Source organism: Monopterus albus, unplaced genomic scaffold (genome assembly GCF_001952655.1).
Source record: "Monopterus albus unplaced genomic scaffold, M_albus_1.0 scaffold40.1, whole genome shotgun sequence".
NCBI lineage: Eukaryota > Metazoa > Chordata > Actinopteri > Synbranchiformes > Synbranchidae > Monopterus > Monopterus albus.
The window spans coordinates 1205542-1222691 of record NW_018127920.1 but is presented as its reverse complement, the minus strand read 5'-3'; the positions used below and the strand labels follow the sequence as shown (position 1 = coordinate 1222691).

The window sequence follows — 17150 nt, the reverse complement described above, 5'->3', positions numbered from 1 at the left end:
CAGCTCACTCGATTGGTATTCACCCAACTTCACAAATTGACGCCTCTGTGTCAAATAACTTCTAATCCATTTCAGAACCATTCCTCTGATCCCATATTTTTCTAACTTGTCCATTAATAATTCATGATTGATTGTGTCAAATGCTTTTTTTAGGTCAATAAATATCCCCATCATGTATTTCTTCTCATCCAGAGCACTTATGTCCTCCATCAGGTTTGTAATGGCCAAAGATGTTGATCGGTTCGACCTGAAACCATATTGGCAATCAGAGGATTTTATGTCTATCAATAAATGTGTCTAATCTGTTATTAAAGAGTTTTTCCAAGATTTTCGAAAACTGTGACAACAGAGAAACCGGTCTATAATTTGTGAAGTCGTGCTTATCACCAGATTTATACAGAGGAATAACCTTTGCTATTTTCATATTATTGGGGAACTGCCCAAGTCAAAATGACATGTTAAAAACATGGGTTAATGGTTTGCATATCCCCTCAATTACCCATTTAACAGTTGTCATAGTGATACTATCACTGGATGATTCATTACCACATTTGTTCACTATCTCTATAAATTTCCTTTTCAATTATTGGCTTCAGAAACATAGAACACATATTCCTTTCAATTGTATTGTTATTTATATTGACGTTTGTACAAATGCTTCTTCCTAAACCAGGACCCACATTCATAAAAAACCTATTAAACTTCTCAACTACATCCTCAAATCTGTTGACCGATGTATCATTGTCCATAAAATATAGAGGGTAGTTACTCCTGCTGGTACTGTTTCTAATCAACTTATTTAATATATTCCAAGTACCTCTCATATTATTTTTATTATCCTCTAATACTTTAGAGTAATATTGTTTCTTACATATCCTCAATAACACAGTTAATTTGTTCTTATATAACCTTGATCTACCATAAGTCACTGATGTGTAAAATGCCCCTGCAGTCAGTTGATTAAAGTCCTAATATTTTTGCCCTGATACACTAAAAACATCATCAAATGTTTTTAGTACATATTTGTGGGTTTTAGCTGGTTTACTTGGTCGACGGGGACTGAGCTATTATGATTAACATGACCTACAAAAAAAGAGGCCAGGTTTGATTGTGTTCTCATCCCATTAATGAGAATTGTATTTTCTCTCTTCACAGTCATCTTCATGTTAAGTCTGCCAGGGGTGTTAAGTTTTTTCATTTAAGGACGATTAGCTTCGCACAAAGAGTTAAAGACGTTTGTGTTGGGCTTTGTAGGAACTAAGTAGATGTGGCATGAAGGGGTGTGGAAGACCCACTTTATATACCAGTGCATAACACTGACCTGGTGATTTTGCAGTTCCTTAAACAGTTTTTTTCTTTCCTCTGTGTAAGGAGGCCTGTTCTCTCTGTCTTTCTCCCCCTTTTGCTGAGACACTCTCACTGAGATGCTCTGACTGAGAAAGAGGCTGCCCCCAGGCCCTTCAGTCTCTGGCTCTGCCCTGTCCACCCTGACTGTTTTTGTGTCAGTACACATCAGTGTTGTTGTCCTTGGTGCTGAGTAATTAACTTAAAGGGGTTTGTGTAGCGTGATAAATTTAGGGAGGCTCTTTGTAATGGGAGGTGGCTAGGAAAAAGCCCTGACAACTCGCTCAAAAAAAGAGGATAGATGGGCTTAAAGTGTGTCACGCGGCTTCCAATCAAAATGCCTGCCATCAGTGTTTCCTGTTGTTGTTATGTGTTAACACAATAGAAGTATCACTCACTGAGCACCAGTATTGACATGTTAACAATATAACAATGTTAAGTGGCATAAGGAGAGTGGTCTGGGTAACTTGGTAATGCCGAGGACAGAAGCAGAGGTGGGGATGAGTGTTTCTCTGCGAGAGCATTTGTTGAGATGAGTGACACACAAGGACATATTGTTGCTGCATGAGGCCCATTGTTCAGTAAAGAGGGATTGGGATGCAGAGCGTGTATTAGGATTGGAGCTGGAAAATTGTCTGCACCTATGCCAAAACAAAAAAACAACTGCTATCCACTGTGGGTCAGATTAAGCAGATGAGCAGAATTGTGTGTTGTTACATAAGGTGGTCCAGTCCAAAGCTCTGACACAAAGCCTGTGACAAACAAGCAGACAGTCTGCAATATATTCAGCATGAAATGTAATCTGTTTTTCCAAAGATTGAATAGATATACAGTATGTGTAACTTAGTGGCAATTTAGTTTCGTGCTTAAATCAATTTGGGGACTTAAAGTGGCCAAAATTGCTGCAGCAGAGGCTGCCTTGTAAGTAATTTCCAAACGCTGTGTCCTTTATTTCCCATAATACAACCTATATCATATTTTTATTATCCCCCTCAATCTATGAATGTCTTTTTCTATGGTCAAGAATGACTTTGTGCTCAGTACGCTGCTGTCTTCATCATCTGAGTAGTGCATCCAATGACTAGTAAACTGACTATTCCTGTTTAATGTACCCAGTCCAGTTTGAAGCATTCTGCTGCAGAGCCTGAGGTGCAGCTTTGTCCAGAGGAGACTTGTTGCTGACATAATAGCACAGCTGCCTCATGTGGACCTTGCTCTGAGGATTACCAGAAGTTGCATTTCTTTTCTGATCTATGTTGTAATAACATTACTGTGCACATTGCTGGATTAGGCCTCAGGCAGGTAGTCGCTCTGAGTCAAGTTTTTGCAATAAACTGCTCTTTGTTGTGGTTAGTGGCTTCATACAGTAGAGTTTTTTGTTGTTGTATTTACCATAAAGCACTGCGGCATTCACTAAAATCTGTTAAATCGGCCTAGTGAAGCTAAACTAATCTGAGCGCTGTAAAGACACTTTGTGCTCCAGTTGGCCACATGTTGTATAACTATTATACAGCGCTTTATAAACTGTACAGCAGAACACAAATTAGGCTGTAAGATTTGGTGTGTATGTTTATGTTCTGCACCCTGTGGTCAAAGAATATGTGCACTGTGGAGCAGACACAGTGTTAACATCGTCCCTGCTGCTGTTGTGTGTGTGTTCCAGTGTCTGGCAGGGGTGGCAGTCTGTCTCAGCCTGGGAGAAATGACTAACTTACCATTAAACAAAGCTACTAACTGATACAATCAAATCATGCTTGTTCTGCCGCTATTCATCTGCATCACTGCATGAAATGGCCAGTCTAAAATTCACGCATCTCATGGGAGGTTGTTTTTTTTTTTAATCAATAGAAGAATAAGTGTTGTCTTCTTGTTTCTGGTTATCTAGGGCAATTGTCAAGCCTGGATGTGAACAGAGTTGCTGATTAGCTGTGGGCCTTTAAGGGGGTCAGCTCTCTGATGGGTCTGTTTTGCCATAATTAATTATAATCATGACACTGACATGCCTCTGGTCACAGCTTTCTGTTGTGGCTGAAGAAGGGGTTGGGCATGTAGACTGTCTCTATTCTATTTCAGTGAGAGGGCACAGAGGAAGGGGGCGGCCAAAAGGGAAATAATAATTCTCCCATTAGTTTAATCATAATCTCTCTGCAAAAATCAGGAGACTGACTTTTAGGATGCATTTAGCAGAGCTTGCCTCGGTCATGAAATGGCAGTCTGTAGGTAGATGGGTCTGTCTGGGATGGCTGTGACATTAATAGAAAGGAGATAAAACCTGTCTGAATGACTTTGGATCAGTCCATAGATTGGCACTGCTTGCTGCCTAAGTAACACTCCCAGTTAATTGCAGACTCATGAATATTTGAGGTCCCTCTAGGAGGCCCAGACAGGCCTGTCATTGTACCTAGATATCAACATCTGAGGTTTAGTGGTCAAGCAAGCTGAAGTATTCAGCCTCTCCCTTTCCTAGAGTAAATGTAGGCCTACCAGGGGAAGAGCTGGCCATTCTCGAGAGCAGCCAAGTCAGCCACTGTGTGTGTGTGTATACTCTATGAATGTGTAAGTTAGACACCTGTTCTTCTCTGCAGTGAACTGGGTGAAGTGGTCAAAGCTGGCAGGCCATCAGTGCACCAGGCCAGCTGCTCTCACAGTAAAAACCATGAATAGAGTTTTTGTTCCTCCCCATCAGAAAACAGAACACAAAGACTTGTGTAAAAGTTATGCAAGGTTGTTCACACTGTATTTCCTTATTAGCTCTTATACTCACTAACTTACTTGTTTCCATAGATAAATTATAATAGAAAAAAACCTCAGGCATGTTTATAAGCCTGTGGGCCTCCCCAGGCTGAGTGAGCCTTCCTCGTGCTCTGCCTCAGCCCTCTGGCCCTGCGGCCTCAGCTCCCCTCCCTGGTCCCGCTCAAAGGGCTCTCTGTACTGCTGGCTGGCAGGCCAAGTGTTTATGGAATGTCTCAGCTGCTTGTGGGGTGTGAGGGGAAATGGTTAATGAAATGTTCGGTGTCGTATGAGTTTGCAACTCTCAAAACAGCCTGACCCATGGAGCTTGTTGTGTCACTGATCAGCAGAGTTTGTTTTTGGCAAAATGTCCTCACAAAGTCTGGCCAGTATGGATGAATGATGCCATGACAGTGAATGAGTCTGAGCACAGGATTCTTATATTTGTTTCTATTCAGTTGAGGGGAAGTCCAGTTGTTTATTATTGCATTGCCATAAAAGTGGGGAACCTGAGAATGCTCCCCAGGCCAGATCAAACTTCATGCCCCCAGTTTGAAATACACATTTTCTGTTGTAACCTCATAGATAACCCTAATGACATTATCAGGGGTTGTTTTCTTAGACTCCAGAGCCACAAAAGATATTACACTACCCTTTTCAAAGACATAGATTTTGTAAAACAGCAAAACATTTCTACATTTGTGATGATTTGATTCATTCTACACTAAGCCCACGTGCAAGTAGCTTAACCAACTTGTTAAATGCAGATGTGCAGTAAAACGTGTTGCTAGGCAGATCACAGCTGAGCCAGTCACATTAAATCACATCCGGTGAAGTCTGTTCACTAATATTTAATTCTGTTCAGACATGCAAATGAATATTTGAACATATCATGTGGTTACTGTGGGTCCGGTTTTCATCCAGCTGGTGAAATCTCTAAAGTATGTTCATCCTTTGCATACAATAAGCAATGTCAGCACTTAGGTTTGTGTTCACTGTCAAACTAGGGAGGTTAAAGACTGGCTGGGCTCCAGTTGAAATGACTGACTTTTCAAACAAGTATCGCAATCAGAATAATTCTGTAATATAAAAACCAAATCGGATGAACTTGCCATTGTTTCATGTTAGGCATGCTGCTGTTGCTTTCTGTATCAGTAGAGCTAGTCTGTGTATAGCCAGTGTGTGTGTGTGTGCGCTCTATTGTCTGTTTATTTTCACAGACTGGAACAATTTTGGGGCTTTGATTCTCTCCGTTATGCAGTACATGACAAACATTAGTCTGACCACCCTGAGCTATTCTGACAAACTGATTAGTAGGTGTGCTGGGCTGGGCGGCCCAGCTCTGACCTACACTGCTCAACGATGGACAGTAATTTTAGGCTGCCCTAAAACACTCACTCACTCACTGCCTTCCCAGGCCCTGTGGTTTAAAGGGCCCCCCAGTCCAGCAGACACTTTATGAGAGCCAGGATGTGATTATGATGACCCTGGAATAGCTTTGTCAAGTCTGAGATCAGGCATGGAGAATACACATTTTTAGCTATACTGGCCTTGTGACTCTATGGATTGTAATATTAGTTGGCAGTACTTTAGACCCTGTTGCATGGATTGAAATCTTGTACAGCCATTCATGATCCCCAGAGGATGAACCTTATTGACTTTGGCATGTTTGTTTGCTTGTTTATCAAGATCCCCGTTTGCTATAGCATAGCCTCAGCTATTCTTCCTGTGGTCTTGGTGATCCTATGACCTATCCTCTTATCATACCTCCTAAATATCAAGTTGTCATGCTCACAGAATGCTCACAGAGCTGCTAGCATGGCTGTAGGTATTTGTCTGGTTAGCAGAAAACCTGTGTTACAAATGGGAGGTATGGGAAAAACATGATAGTGACATGAAGTGAATCCACTGTCATGGACAGAGAGGTCCTTTTCAGTAGCAGTGGTACTCAAGTAGATTCTTTGTAGTTTGAAGAGCTCAATGTCACAAGTGTCATTATGAAGTTCATTACATAGAAATCTTTCAAGATTTTTCTACTTGCCATGAAGTAAGGAAAACTACAAGGGCCACAGGCAGGGGTCACTACACCCAGTGTCTGAAAAGCCTCCACCATTCAGCCAGCTCCCCTCTATTTGCTCCCCTTGCCTTCGCTGTTTCCCCAGTGACCACACAGTCCACAGGAGAATCTGTTTGCTGGAACCATAAAGTGGTGCTAAGCTTTTAGCAACATCTCACATTGACATCTTCTGCTGTTGTTATTCCAAAGGTGCAACCTTTCTCTCCAGATCTATACAGACATTAGAGAGGTGAATGAATGTCCTTCATTGTATCCCATACTCTTCAGTTTTTTTCCTCTGGGGTAAAATATAGGTCCTTATATCTCAATTCCAGGCCTTTCTGTGCTGGATCGAAACACATTTGCTCAGTGATGTTTAGTTTTGGGAGCTTGTGATCTAAATTTGGTCCCATCACCTGAGTGATTATTGTGTGGATGGTCAATATGTTCACAGTGGGGAGCAGTAACTGCACTTTGATTGGCTCTCCTTTTCAGAGCGTTACAAACCCAATGAGCTATTTAAAAACGCTGATCAGCGATCAGTCAGTGCACCAGACTGGGCAGCACTGTGCCTTTTCCCAGTGGTGACATGGGGAATAATGGATGCTACTGTTCTTTCTAGAATGAATCAATAGACCTCTTTGCGCTTTGATTTTCATGTTTGGGAACTGCTATCTTCCCATCAGCAAAGTAGAACTGTTATTTCATTTGTACTGATAATTTAAATAGAGGTCCAAACCGGTCGAATCGGGTCTCTCTTCTGTGATTTTTACTTCCCACCTTTTAATTGTTTCCAGAACCAATAGCAAGCTTCTCCGTCCTTATATTTAAATGGCCAGCTGTGCCATTAAAATGCAGTGCTTCTGTGTCACTGCCACATGACGGCAATGTCATTTGAAAACACAAGCCTTAAAATAAAAACTGAAATATAAATAAAAGTGTCCCAAAGGAAAGTTCCTTCCTGATACTGTTGTGTTGGCTCCGTGTAGGAAACTAAGGCTGCATGACTATTTCTCTGATGGTGAATCTCTGATGCTCTGTCTCCACTCCACATCTGGCACTCTGTCTGCCTGTTTATCATAATTCATCTCTATGAATTAGGATTAGGACTAAATGTATCTTTGCTTTATCATCAATAGGTCACCTGGGGCTCTGAGCGGGGCTCTTGGTTGCATGCTGCAGGAAGGAAAAGTGTTTCATAATGACTGATTATTCTCCAGAAGCGCACTGGAGAGCTAGGAGCCAGTTGTTTGGCCAAGTCCTTATATATCCTTGAGCTCTATTTTTAGGTGCAGTGTTCAGGGCAGTAGTGTGGGAAAGCAAAGACACTGTGTATTGTGCGTTAAAGGGCGGTTCCATAAAGAATGTTACATTTCTGATGATTTGCAGTAATCTGACCTATAAAAGACTGGTTGTTAGGAATACAGTCAAATGGAATTCTTGAGAAACACGGAACTGCAGACTTCAGAGAGAGAGTGAAGTCAGCTACTCTGATCCATTGGCTCCACACAGCTCACAACCGCAGCTGTTGGGCTCAGCGCTCTTATGTAATGTCATTATAATGCACTTGTTACAGCTCTGTTGCACAGTTGAAACCATTTTAAGCCGCTGCTAGTTGGGTATGGGACAGCGAGGACAGACCATAGAGCTGCCAAAATGACTTTTCCACTCTCCTGTGGGATACTTTGTGTTTTATAAATGATATCCTATTCAGTTACTCTGGAGTGGAAACAAAAAGCGGTATCGCAGATTCACTGTGGCTTCTTTTATGTAGCCCACATATCAACACTGTGTTGTGGAGCGTTGTTTCCATCCTAATTTTACTGAAAACTTTTGTGTCTGTTTAACAGAGCCTGTGACTTTGGTTGACCCAATAATATTGTGTGAATGTAGCTTATGACTAAGGATGTAATAATAAGAAATGAAGGGAAATTTTTATTAAAACATCAACAACACTAAAGAGCAGAAAACTAAAGAACATGGCAGATTGACTTTACATGAATTAACTACATGATCAAAACTAAATACCTTTAAATGACAGACAAGGTTCTTAACACCGGTCTATCAGTGTCGAGCTAATTAACATATGTGTTGGTCATCAGATAATAAAACTATGCAGTACCAGAAATTAATTAGATTTGGAAAGGAATCAGTTTGGTCTGTTTACAGGACACTGAAATGTTTTCCTTGGTAATAATTCTTGAAATATGAGGGATTCAGTGACATGAAGAGGAGTTTACATTCTCTGATTATAAGATGAAATAGGACTTAAGAAACAAAGGAGTGTAAAAGATTAAGCAGACTTGCGTTGATCTGCTAAAATAGTAATAATCATTCCTGTTATGCATACATTCATACAAGTGTTGAGCTCTGTAAAATATTCTGCCACAAAGGACATCTCAAAGTTCACTAGAACGTGAACATCATAGCCCTGCCTGGTGTTGAATGTGTGTGCTAGGAGTGGGAGGGGGAACTGTTTGTGAAAAGGTGACCTTGTGCACAAAGGCCTGTTTCCGCTTTGAAGCAGATGAATTGCTGACTTTTCCGAACAGACCTGCCTGGGCACTTCCTCAGTAGCGGCTTATGTGAACATTAGAACAGCGGTGAACACTGAGAATCTACTGTGATGTCCACTTTCTCACACTGCCACAGCCAAGTGAGCTCTGTGTATGTTCCTATATGAGACACACATGTCTCAGTATTTAAAACTGCTGGATGCTTTTTTTTTTTAAGTCTCCTTTTTGCTTGTTCTTGTATGTAGTGTTTTTCTAAACTCTGTTTGTTTCTTTTTTCCCTGGAAGGAGATCGTTTGTGGCTGTAAGGCCGCTGCCCATGAGAGGATGTATTATTCATCCAGTGCCAGGTTTGATGTAAAAACTCACTGGAGCACAGAGTGGCCTTTCACATGGACTTCCCCTGTGCTCTGAAGCTGTTTGACCTGCAGTAGTCTCCTCCTTGAGCAGTCAGTATAAATCTCTCCTGAGCCCAGTGTGTTTGTTTGAGTCCTTTGTCACGGCCTCTGAGGATGTCATCCTGTCAGTCCGCCTGTCTTCCAGGCCTTTCCTGGGTGACTCTGCTTTATCCTCCCCCGGTTTCTCAAATCATCTCTGTCCTTTTTTTCAGGCCAAACTGAACCAATTTTCTAGCCTCTTCTAAACATGCTCAACATTGCTAGACATGTCTGCTTTATTTTGTATTTCCTGTGTGAGATCCCTGCTCTGCTTCTTCCGGCTGTCACATCCTTGACGACAACAATGATGATAAGAGCTGATGAGTCAGGGGTGGCTGACAGTAATTACAGGATGTAGAGCCTGTTGATCCTCATCTTTACTGTGTCCTCCAAAGTCTGAAATCATAGGGATGACAAGCACAACGTATTGTATATTTCTCAGTTGTTTCACTTGTTCCTCTGGCACATGCTCGCTGTCAGCATGATGTAAATCATGTGGCTCTCAAGTCCCAGAATGAACATTTTTGATGCTTATTTTGCTGATTTTCTGGAAGAACTCTGCTCTCTGATCTCTCTGATTAGCAGTTGCACAGAGAGAATATTATACTAGATTACAGCTACTACTTTCAGAGTTTATGTGGTTCTGAAAACACTCAGAGACGCACTATACAACTAACCCAGCCTGTGTGTTGTCCCTGCAGTTTCCCAGTCTTATCTACTCTCCTGGCACAAGCCCTCTGTAGCTGGCATGTGTAGGGCATAGGTTTATGAAAGGTATAAGAGGATCTGATATACAGACAAGTGACAGTAAAAGGCAACGCACTGTGTAGTGTTTAGAATGCCTGCTATTAGACATGGATGTCCTTTTTCAGGCTGAGAAGAACAAGTTTAGTGTTTTCCTGACTTGTTTTTGGTCTTAATGTACAGGGGACGGACAAAATATAAGCAGCAACTTACAATATAATGCAATTCATTTATGTCTGGATTAAAACACTAGGGGTCACTAGGCAAAAATGAACTCGGGGCCTCCAATTACCTTTTGTTACTTTCATGCGCTGTTGCTTGTGTATTACCTTCAAGATTCTATCATGTAACGTTCCCACAGAAAATCACAGAGAGCTGTTTCAACATACCTGGAGCACAGAATACCAACCAGTACACTTTGTGTTACATGAGTTTGTAGTAATTTTATACAACACATTTATTTAGTAATACAGTGCCTTGCGAAAGTATTCGGCCCCCTTGAACTTTGCGACCTTTTGCCACATTTCAGGCTTCAAACATAAAGATATAAAACTGTAATTTTTTGTGAAGAATCAACAACAAGTGGGACACAATCATGAAGTGGAACAAAATTTATTGGATATTTCAAACGTTTTTAACAAATAATAAACTGAAATATTGGGCGTGCAAAATTATTCAGCCCCTTTACTTTCAGTGCAGCAAACTCTCTCCAGAAGTTCAGTGAGGATCTCTGAATGATCCAATGTTGACCTAAATGACTAATGATGATAAATAGAATCCACCTGTGTGTAATCAAGTCTCCGTATAAATGCACCTGCACTGTGATAGTCTCAGAGGTCTGTTTAAAGCGCAGAGAGCATCATGAAGAACAAGGAACACACCAGGCAGGTCCGAGATACTGTTGTGGAGAAGTTTAAAGCCGGATTTGGATACAAAAAGATTTCCCAAGCTTTAAACATCCCAAGGAGCACTGTGCAAGCGATAATATTGAAATGGAAGGAGTATCAGACCACTGCAAATCTACCAAGACCTGGCCGTCCCTCTAAACTTTCAGCTCATACAAGGAGAAGACTGATCAGAGATGCAGCCAAGAGGCCCATGATCACTCTGGATGAACTGCAGAGATCTACAGCTGAGGTGGGAGACTCTGTCCATAGGACAACAATCAGTCGTATACTGCACAAATCTGGCCTTTATGGAAGAGTGGCAAGAAGAAAGCCATTTCTTAAAGATATCCATAAAAAGTGTCGTTTAAAGTTTGCCACAAGCCACCTGGGAGACACACCAAACATGTGGAAGAAGGTGCTCTGGTCAGATGAAACCAAAATCGAACTTTTTGGCAACAATGCAAAATGTTATGTTTGGCGTAAAAGCAACACAGCTCATCACCTTGAACACACCATCCCCACTGTCAAACATGGTGGTGGCAGCATCATGGTTTGGGCCTGCTTTCTTCAGCAGGGACAGGGAAGATGGTTAAAATTGATGGGAAGATGGATGGAGCCAAATACAGGACCATTCTGGATGGAAACCTGATGGAGTCTGCAAAAGACCTGAGACTGGGACGGAGATTTGTCTTCCAACAAGACAATGATTCAAAACATAAAGCAAAATCTACAATGGAATGGTTCACAAATAAACATATCCAGGTGTTAGAATGGTCAAGTCAAAGTCCAGACCTGAATCCAATCGAGAATCTGTGGAACGAACTGAAAACTGCTGTTCACAAACGCTCTCCATCCAATCTCACTGAGCTCGAGCTGTTTTGCAGGAGGAATGGGCAAAAATTTCAGTCTCTTGATGTGCAAAACTGATAGAGACATACCCCAAGCGACTTACAGCTGTAATCGCAGCAAAAGGTGGCGCTACAAAGTATTAACTTAAGGGGGCTGAATAATTTTGCACGCCCAGTTTTTCAGTTTTTTATTTGTTAAAAACGTTTGAAATATCCAATAAATTTCGTTCCACTTCATGATTGTGTCCCACTTGTTGTTGATTCTTCACAAAAAATTACAGTTTTATATCTTTATGTTTGAAGCCTGAAATGTGGCAAAAGGTCGCAAAGTTCAAGGGGGCCGAATACTTTCGCAAGGCACTGTATGTAGCATAATATCAACTTCAATGATGAAGGTTTGTATATTTGAACACAGGACAATTTAAAGACAAAGCTACTGCCTTTAAGCAACATTATTAGATTTCTTTTTTTTATGGTCACAGCAGCAGGGAAAACTGGAAATGCAACCTTTCACCTTATAAAGTTGTGGTGAATGTGTTTGCAAACAGGTGATTATTTCCACATGCATTAGTCGCAGAGCAACATTTGGAGTCATATTTCAAGCCACCTAACAAATGTAAGCCTAATTTTCACTTTCCTTTTCCCTTTGTTTTGGACTTCACCCCTGAGTGAATACTTTCTTCTTTAGCTGCTAATAGGTTCCCCAGCTAGTCGCAATAACAAACTAAAGAGCATCTGTAGATAATAATAGAGGGTGCTGTGACTGAACCAACCGTAAAGTTGCTGGCAGTAAAACCAAAACAATGAGCTAAATTAGGCTAAAAAAGGTGAGTAGAGCTGAGAGGAAGTGCTGAATTGGGTGATATATTTAACTTAGGTGCTGTCCATTTCTTCTGATCATACTTTTCACATTACACTGGGTCATTTAGTTCACTGTTAATATGAAAATTTTGGTTAGTGCAGGAACTTCCCATTTCAGATGTGTAGTATTTGTGTATATTCACAGAGCAATTTGCACCTCAAGTTGCAGATAAAGTTGACATAACACCTCTCAAACAGTATCCACAAAAATCATTATGATTTATACAGTTGTAGGCTGTATTGTGATATTATATTGGATCTTGTTTTATTGTGTAAGTTCTTTTCTTTTTCTGTGTATCTGTTGTAGAATTCAAATGTAGTTGCTTACATCATTCCCAATGACACTGTAACAAACTATTTAAAAAGGTTATCTTAATAGCCTTCTGACATCAGTTCCTAATAAGCTTTGTTAGCACCACTCACTTGAACCTTTTATTGACCCTGTGTTAGAGTGCCAATGGAAAAAAATTGATTTCATTTGTTGCATTTCCAGTGATGTGTCTCTTTGTTTACTATGTGGCTTAACAGCTTAATGACACAACATGTGACTTTTGTCCTTTGTCTGTCTGCTTCTTGCAGAGGGTCCCTATAATGAGACCCCTCTCTCATATGGATATGACCTGGAGCACTCAGAGGAGCACCAGCCTTGTCATGACCCTTTGTGCTACACTAGATCTCCTTCCTCCTCGCCACGTCTCCGCTCAAAGAACCGGAGCAGCCAAGACACTCAATCCTCCGGCTCACTGGAGTCCACACTGTCGGTAATGTGACTGGGTCAACTCCCACCAACACGTCTGACACATCAACTGTGTCTCTCAGCCCACAGTGCTGCTGCTGCTGCTGCTGCTGCTCTCGCCTCTCTGCTGCATTGTCCTTCACTGTCCTCTCACCACACACACCATCCAACACTTTGAGTAGCTGTGGTTTCTTGTTCTGTGCTGGATAGTTGCTTTTATAGTACCTGTCTGCCTCTCCTTCTACTGCCTTTATCTTGGTGTAGGAGTACCAAGTAAATCTCAACATTTTAGGTAGATTTTTAAAAAGTGAACATCAATTTCAGGTAATGTTAAGTCGTTTTTTTATTTCATAAAATAATTACTTTGAAACAGTGGTATCTCAAGTCTAAAGTATCTGTTATCTGAAGCACCGTCTTACAGTCTTAATGTTTCAGTAGATTGCACCAAAATGTCCTTTAAACCATATGCTTCCTCTCACAAAAAGGCTACTGCTGTTTATTCATTTTACTCATGTTTGTGTGGTGCTGCCGCATGTGCATGTAAGTGATAAACATGCTGGAAACTCTTTAATTGGTATTTTTGTTGGTTTATATTGGAAGAAAAGTTTTCCCCTTCTTGTTCTGTTCCATTAAACAAACCACTAAATCTCCTGCAAAAGGACACCGGTATCTAACATGCAGCTTAGTCTTTCCAGTAGTTGGCTTCATTGTTTATTGTATATGTGAATATTTCCAAATCAATAATATGTAAAACTGTGCAAAAAAAGATGTTTGCTGGGTTTAATCTTGGCCAAATAAATCTGTACAGGGAGAGCAAATAACATTTTCTTTAAAGAGGAACTAATGTGACAGTCAGTCAATAATACACAATATGTAGCTTCCAAATGTACCAAAGAGTAGCAGAGCATTCATATGGAAACTCAGTATACCAGTTAAATGATGTTAACCATTATTTGGCCCCAAAGAGGGGGGTGTCAGGCCATGCTGTCATAAGTCAGGAGCACCACAACATTTTCCAGACATAACCTTCCCTTAACACAAAGCATCCCTGAATCCTATTCTCACCCAAGCAAAGAGCAGATATGTGGCTTGATACACAGCATCTGCATTGTGTTTGCTCAGGTTAAGCAGTGGCTGGTCCAACTGGCTTGTAACGACAGTCACCTCTGAGAGCTAGGTCCACTCAGGTGGCCAACTACTAACACTGTTCTACCAAGATTGTCTAACAAAATAAGAATAAACTACTAATAGCCCCACTGAGTCCGTAACTATTATCACCAACACAAGTACAAATTCTGTGTGAAAGCAAGTCTACAGGGTCATCAGGTGGGCACCCTCTCACTAACTGGTGCCTTGTTGAGTTGGGCCCACAACACAGAGAAGGCTCAACAGCATCCCAGAACCACCCCCCTCTTTACCTGCACCCACACACCCAACACAACCTTTCATCTACTCAGGCTAATTGTTACCAAACAGTCACTAGCAAACATTTCAACTGCTGTTCTAACCACCCAACATTTAAAGTAACTCACCAGACATTTCAGATAGCTCACCAAATAACCAGATTTATTATAATAGCCAGATTTCTTTCTGCTACCTTTTGTGCTGCATAGAATCCACCCTATGTTGTTATTCACTCCAACAAACTAGTCAAACTTTTTCAAAATCCTTTTTCATACAGGACCACACTGCTGAGGCAGCACGGATCTCCCGGCTGCCTAATGTACATACTAAACATTCTCTCTAGCTTCTCTACCTTAAAAATTGGTACATCATAGACTGTCAGCGGCCATAACAATCATGGCAGAAGACCTGGGTGGCCTGACACCTCTATACACTTAATACCATCAACTGCCTGCTGTCTCAAGCCCTGAAGCTGCTCTTTTTCACTGAGAGCTGCATCATACCACCTACCTAATCTTTTGACTGGCTTCTCTTAACACTGTTGGAATTGGCTCATCATTTTCATCATAATCTTTTATCCGACAGCACACTTTTCACTATTGAAATGCTCCTTGATTTCTCTGGCTTCACCTTCATACTAGCCCACTTTAAGTTAACTTTCAGCTTGTTCTTTTCTTTCTTTGGCTGTCTACTCTCACCACTCCCCTGACTCTGCTGTAATAAACTTCCACAAAGTTAGGAAACCTGAAAGTGGCTGCTCATTATTAGTCCCTAAGTAAGGGCAAGTTCCAAAATGCTACATTTCTTATAATTCAACTAGATTGTATCTTTCATTTTGTCCTCTGTGCCTTATGAATGTCCATAGCTTTCAAACAACACACTCCCACTCTCAAATACAGAGAGTTATACATTTGTATCCTCAACATACAGTCTGATTGTAACACTAATGATGTTGCCGCCCGGTTTGTTTTTTTTTTTTTTTTTTCTAGACTTCTAGAGACATTTTACAGCTGTTTTAACAAGCTGAGTAGTGCACTTTATGAAGAATTGAACTTCATGTGCAAAATCAGTGAAGGGAGTTTTTTTTTTAAATACTACAGAGGATACCTCTAGCAGAGCATTCAAATAGCTGCTCTAGCTGAGGGATCCAAAGGCTAGTGATTCATCATATAGCTCCCAGAGGGATGTGCTTTTCATTTTGAAGCAATGTGTTACTGGAAAAAGACCATACTTGACATGCTCAGCAAGTATACTGACTGTGGGCAAACAGATGTTGTATAGAGAGCCAGCTCCCCTCCCCCTCCGCTCTGTTCCATCCTATCTGTGGTATCCTTGTCCTCTGATGTGTACACTTGGTGATCTTCAACGCCTAAAACAGGGGGGTGGTTCACCCAGCATACAGCTTTTTGGTTTCGTCTAGCTAATGTAATGGCAGATTTTGATACATCCCTTCTCAGTGCTCCAGCAGGCTTCTTACTGGCATTCATAGCCCACACTATGACTGATGGATATGACCCGATTAAAATAACAACTCCTGGACTAGAAACACATTTGTCTTCCTTAAGGTGCTAAGAGTCTCTGGTGCAGGCCTCTTGGAATCTTAAACTCCCACAGACTTTAATCAAATGTGGTCTGTCCTAACCCCCCACAACAGTAATATCTGCAGCCAGGGGTTTGCAGACATGTGTGGGTGATTTATTAAAGATCAAACCCATCTGCAGTTCATATGTCAAAATGAGTGTTTTCTATCAGAGAATGTCTTCTCTTCATGCTTGCCAATTGTTATGTCAGGTGGAGTTGGACCAGGAGAAGGGGCTAGAGATGAGAAAGTGGGTTCTGTCAGGAATCTTGGCCAGTGAGGAGACCTATCTCAGCCACCTGGAGGCCCTACTTATAGTATGTATAACTCATAACACACACACACAATAATTTCCTGATCTGACTGCTATTAGTGTAGACAAACATAAGACTAGAATTTATTTATAACACTGATTAAATGACCGCTGATCTGTAATTTTTAACTGGTGAAAGAAGAAATAACACACTGTTCTTTTTATATATGAAAAGACAAAGATGGAAGTAAAAAGCTCTGAAGATAATTCATTGGATTAGATTAAATTAAACTTTGTCATTACCCATGTACAAGTACAAGGCAATGAAATGGAGTTTAGCATCTAACCAGAAGTGCAATAACAGCAGTGCAGAGTGCGCAGTATCTACAGTATGTACAGTCAGAACTAATTTACCGATAGATATGTACAATTGATGTTAACAGTAAGATATGTAGGGCAATGTACGAAAACAGACTATGGGTTTAAATTACAAGTAATGGACAAGGTACAGTGGGTACGGAAAGTATTCAGACCCCCTTAAATGTTTCACTCTTTGTTATATTGCAGCCATATGCTAAAATCATTTAAGTTAAGTTTTTTTCCTCATTAATGTACACACAGCACCCCATATTGACAGAAAAACACTGCATTTTTGACATTTTAGCAGATTTATTAAAAAGAAAAACTGAAATATCACATGGTCATAAGTATTCAGACCCTTTGCTCAGTATTTAGTAGAAGCACCCTTTGGAGCTAAT

General features: G+C 40.9%; 1 protein-coding gene across 1 annotated transcript in view; it reads left to right on the top strand.

The window, feature by feature from the left end:
• LOC109959649 (breakpoint cluster region protein) overlaps window positions 1-17150 on the top strand; it is a 38483-nt gene that overhangs the window by 5978 nt on the left and 15355 nt on the right. Inside the window, exons 3-4 of the mRNA XM_020599174.1 lie at window positions 13000-13181; window positions 16352-16456. Of these exons, the coding sequence (XP_020454830.1) occupies window positions 13000-13181; window positions 16352-16456 (287 nt within the window). The remainder of the gene's footprint in view (window positions 1-12999; window positions 13182-16351; window positions 16457-17150) is intronic.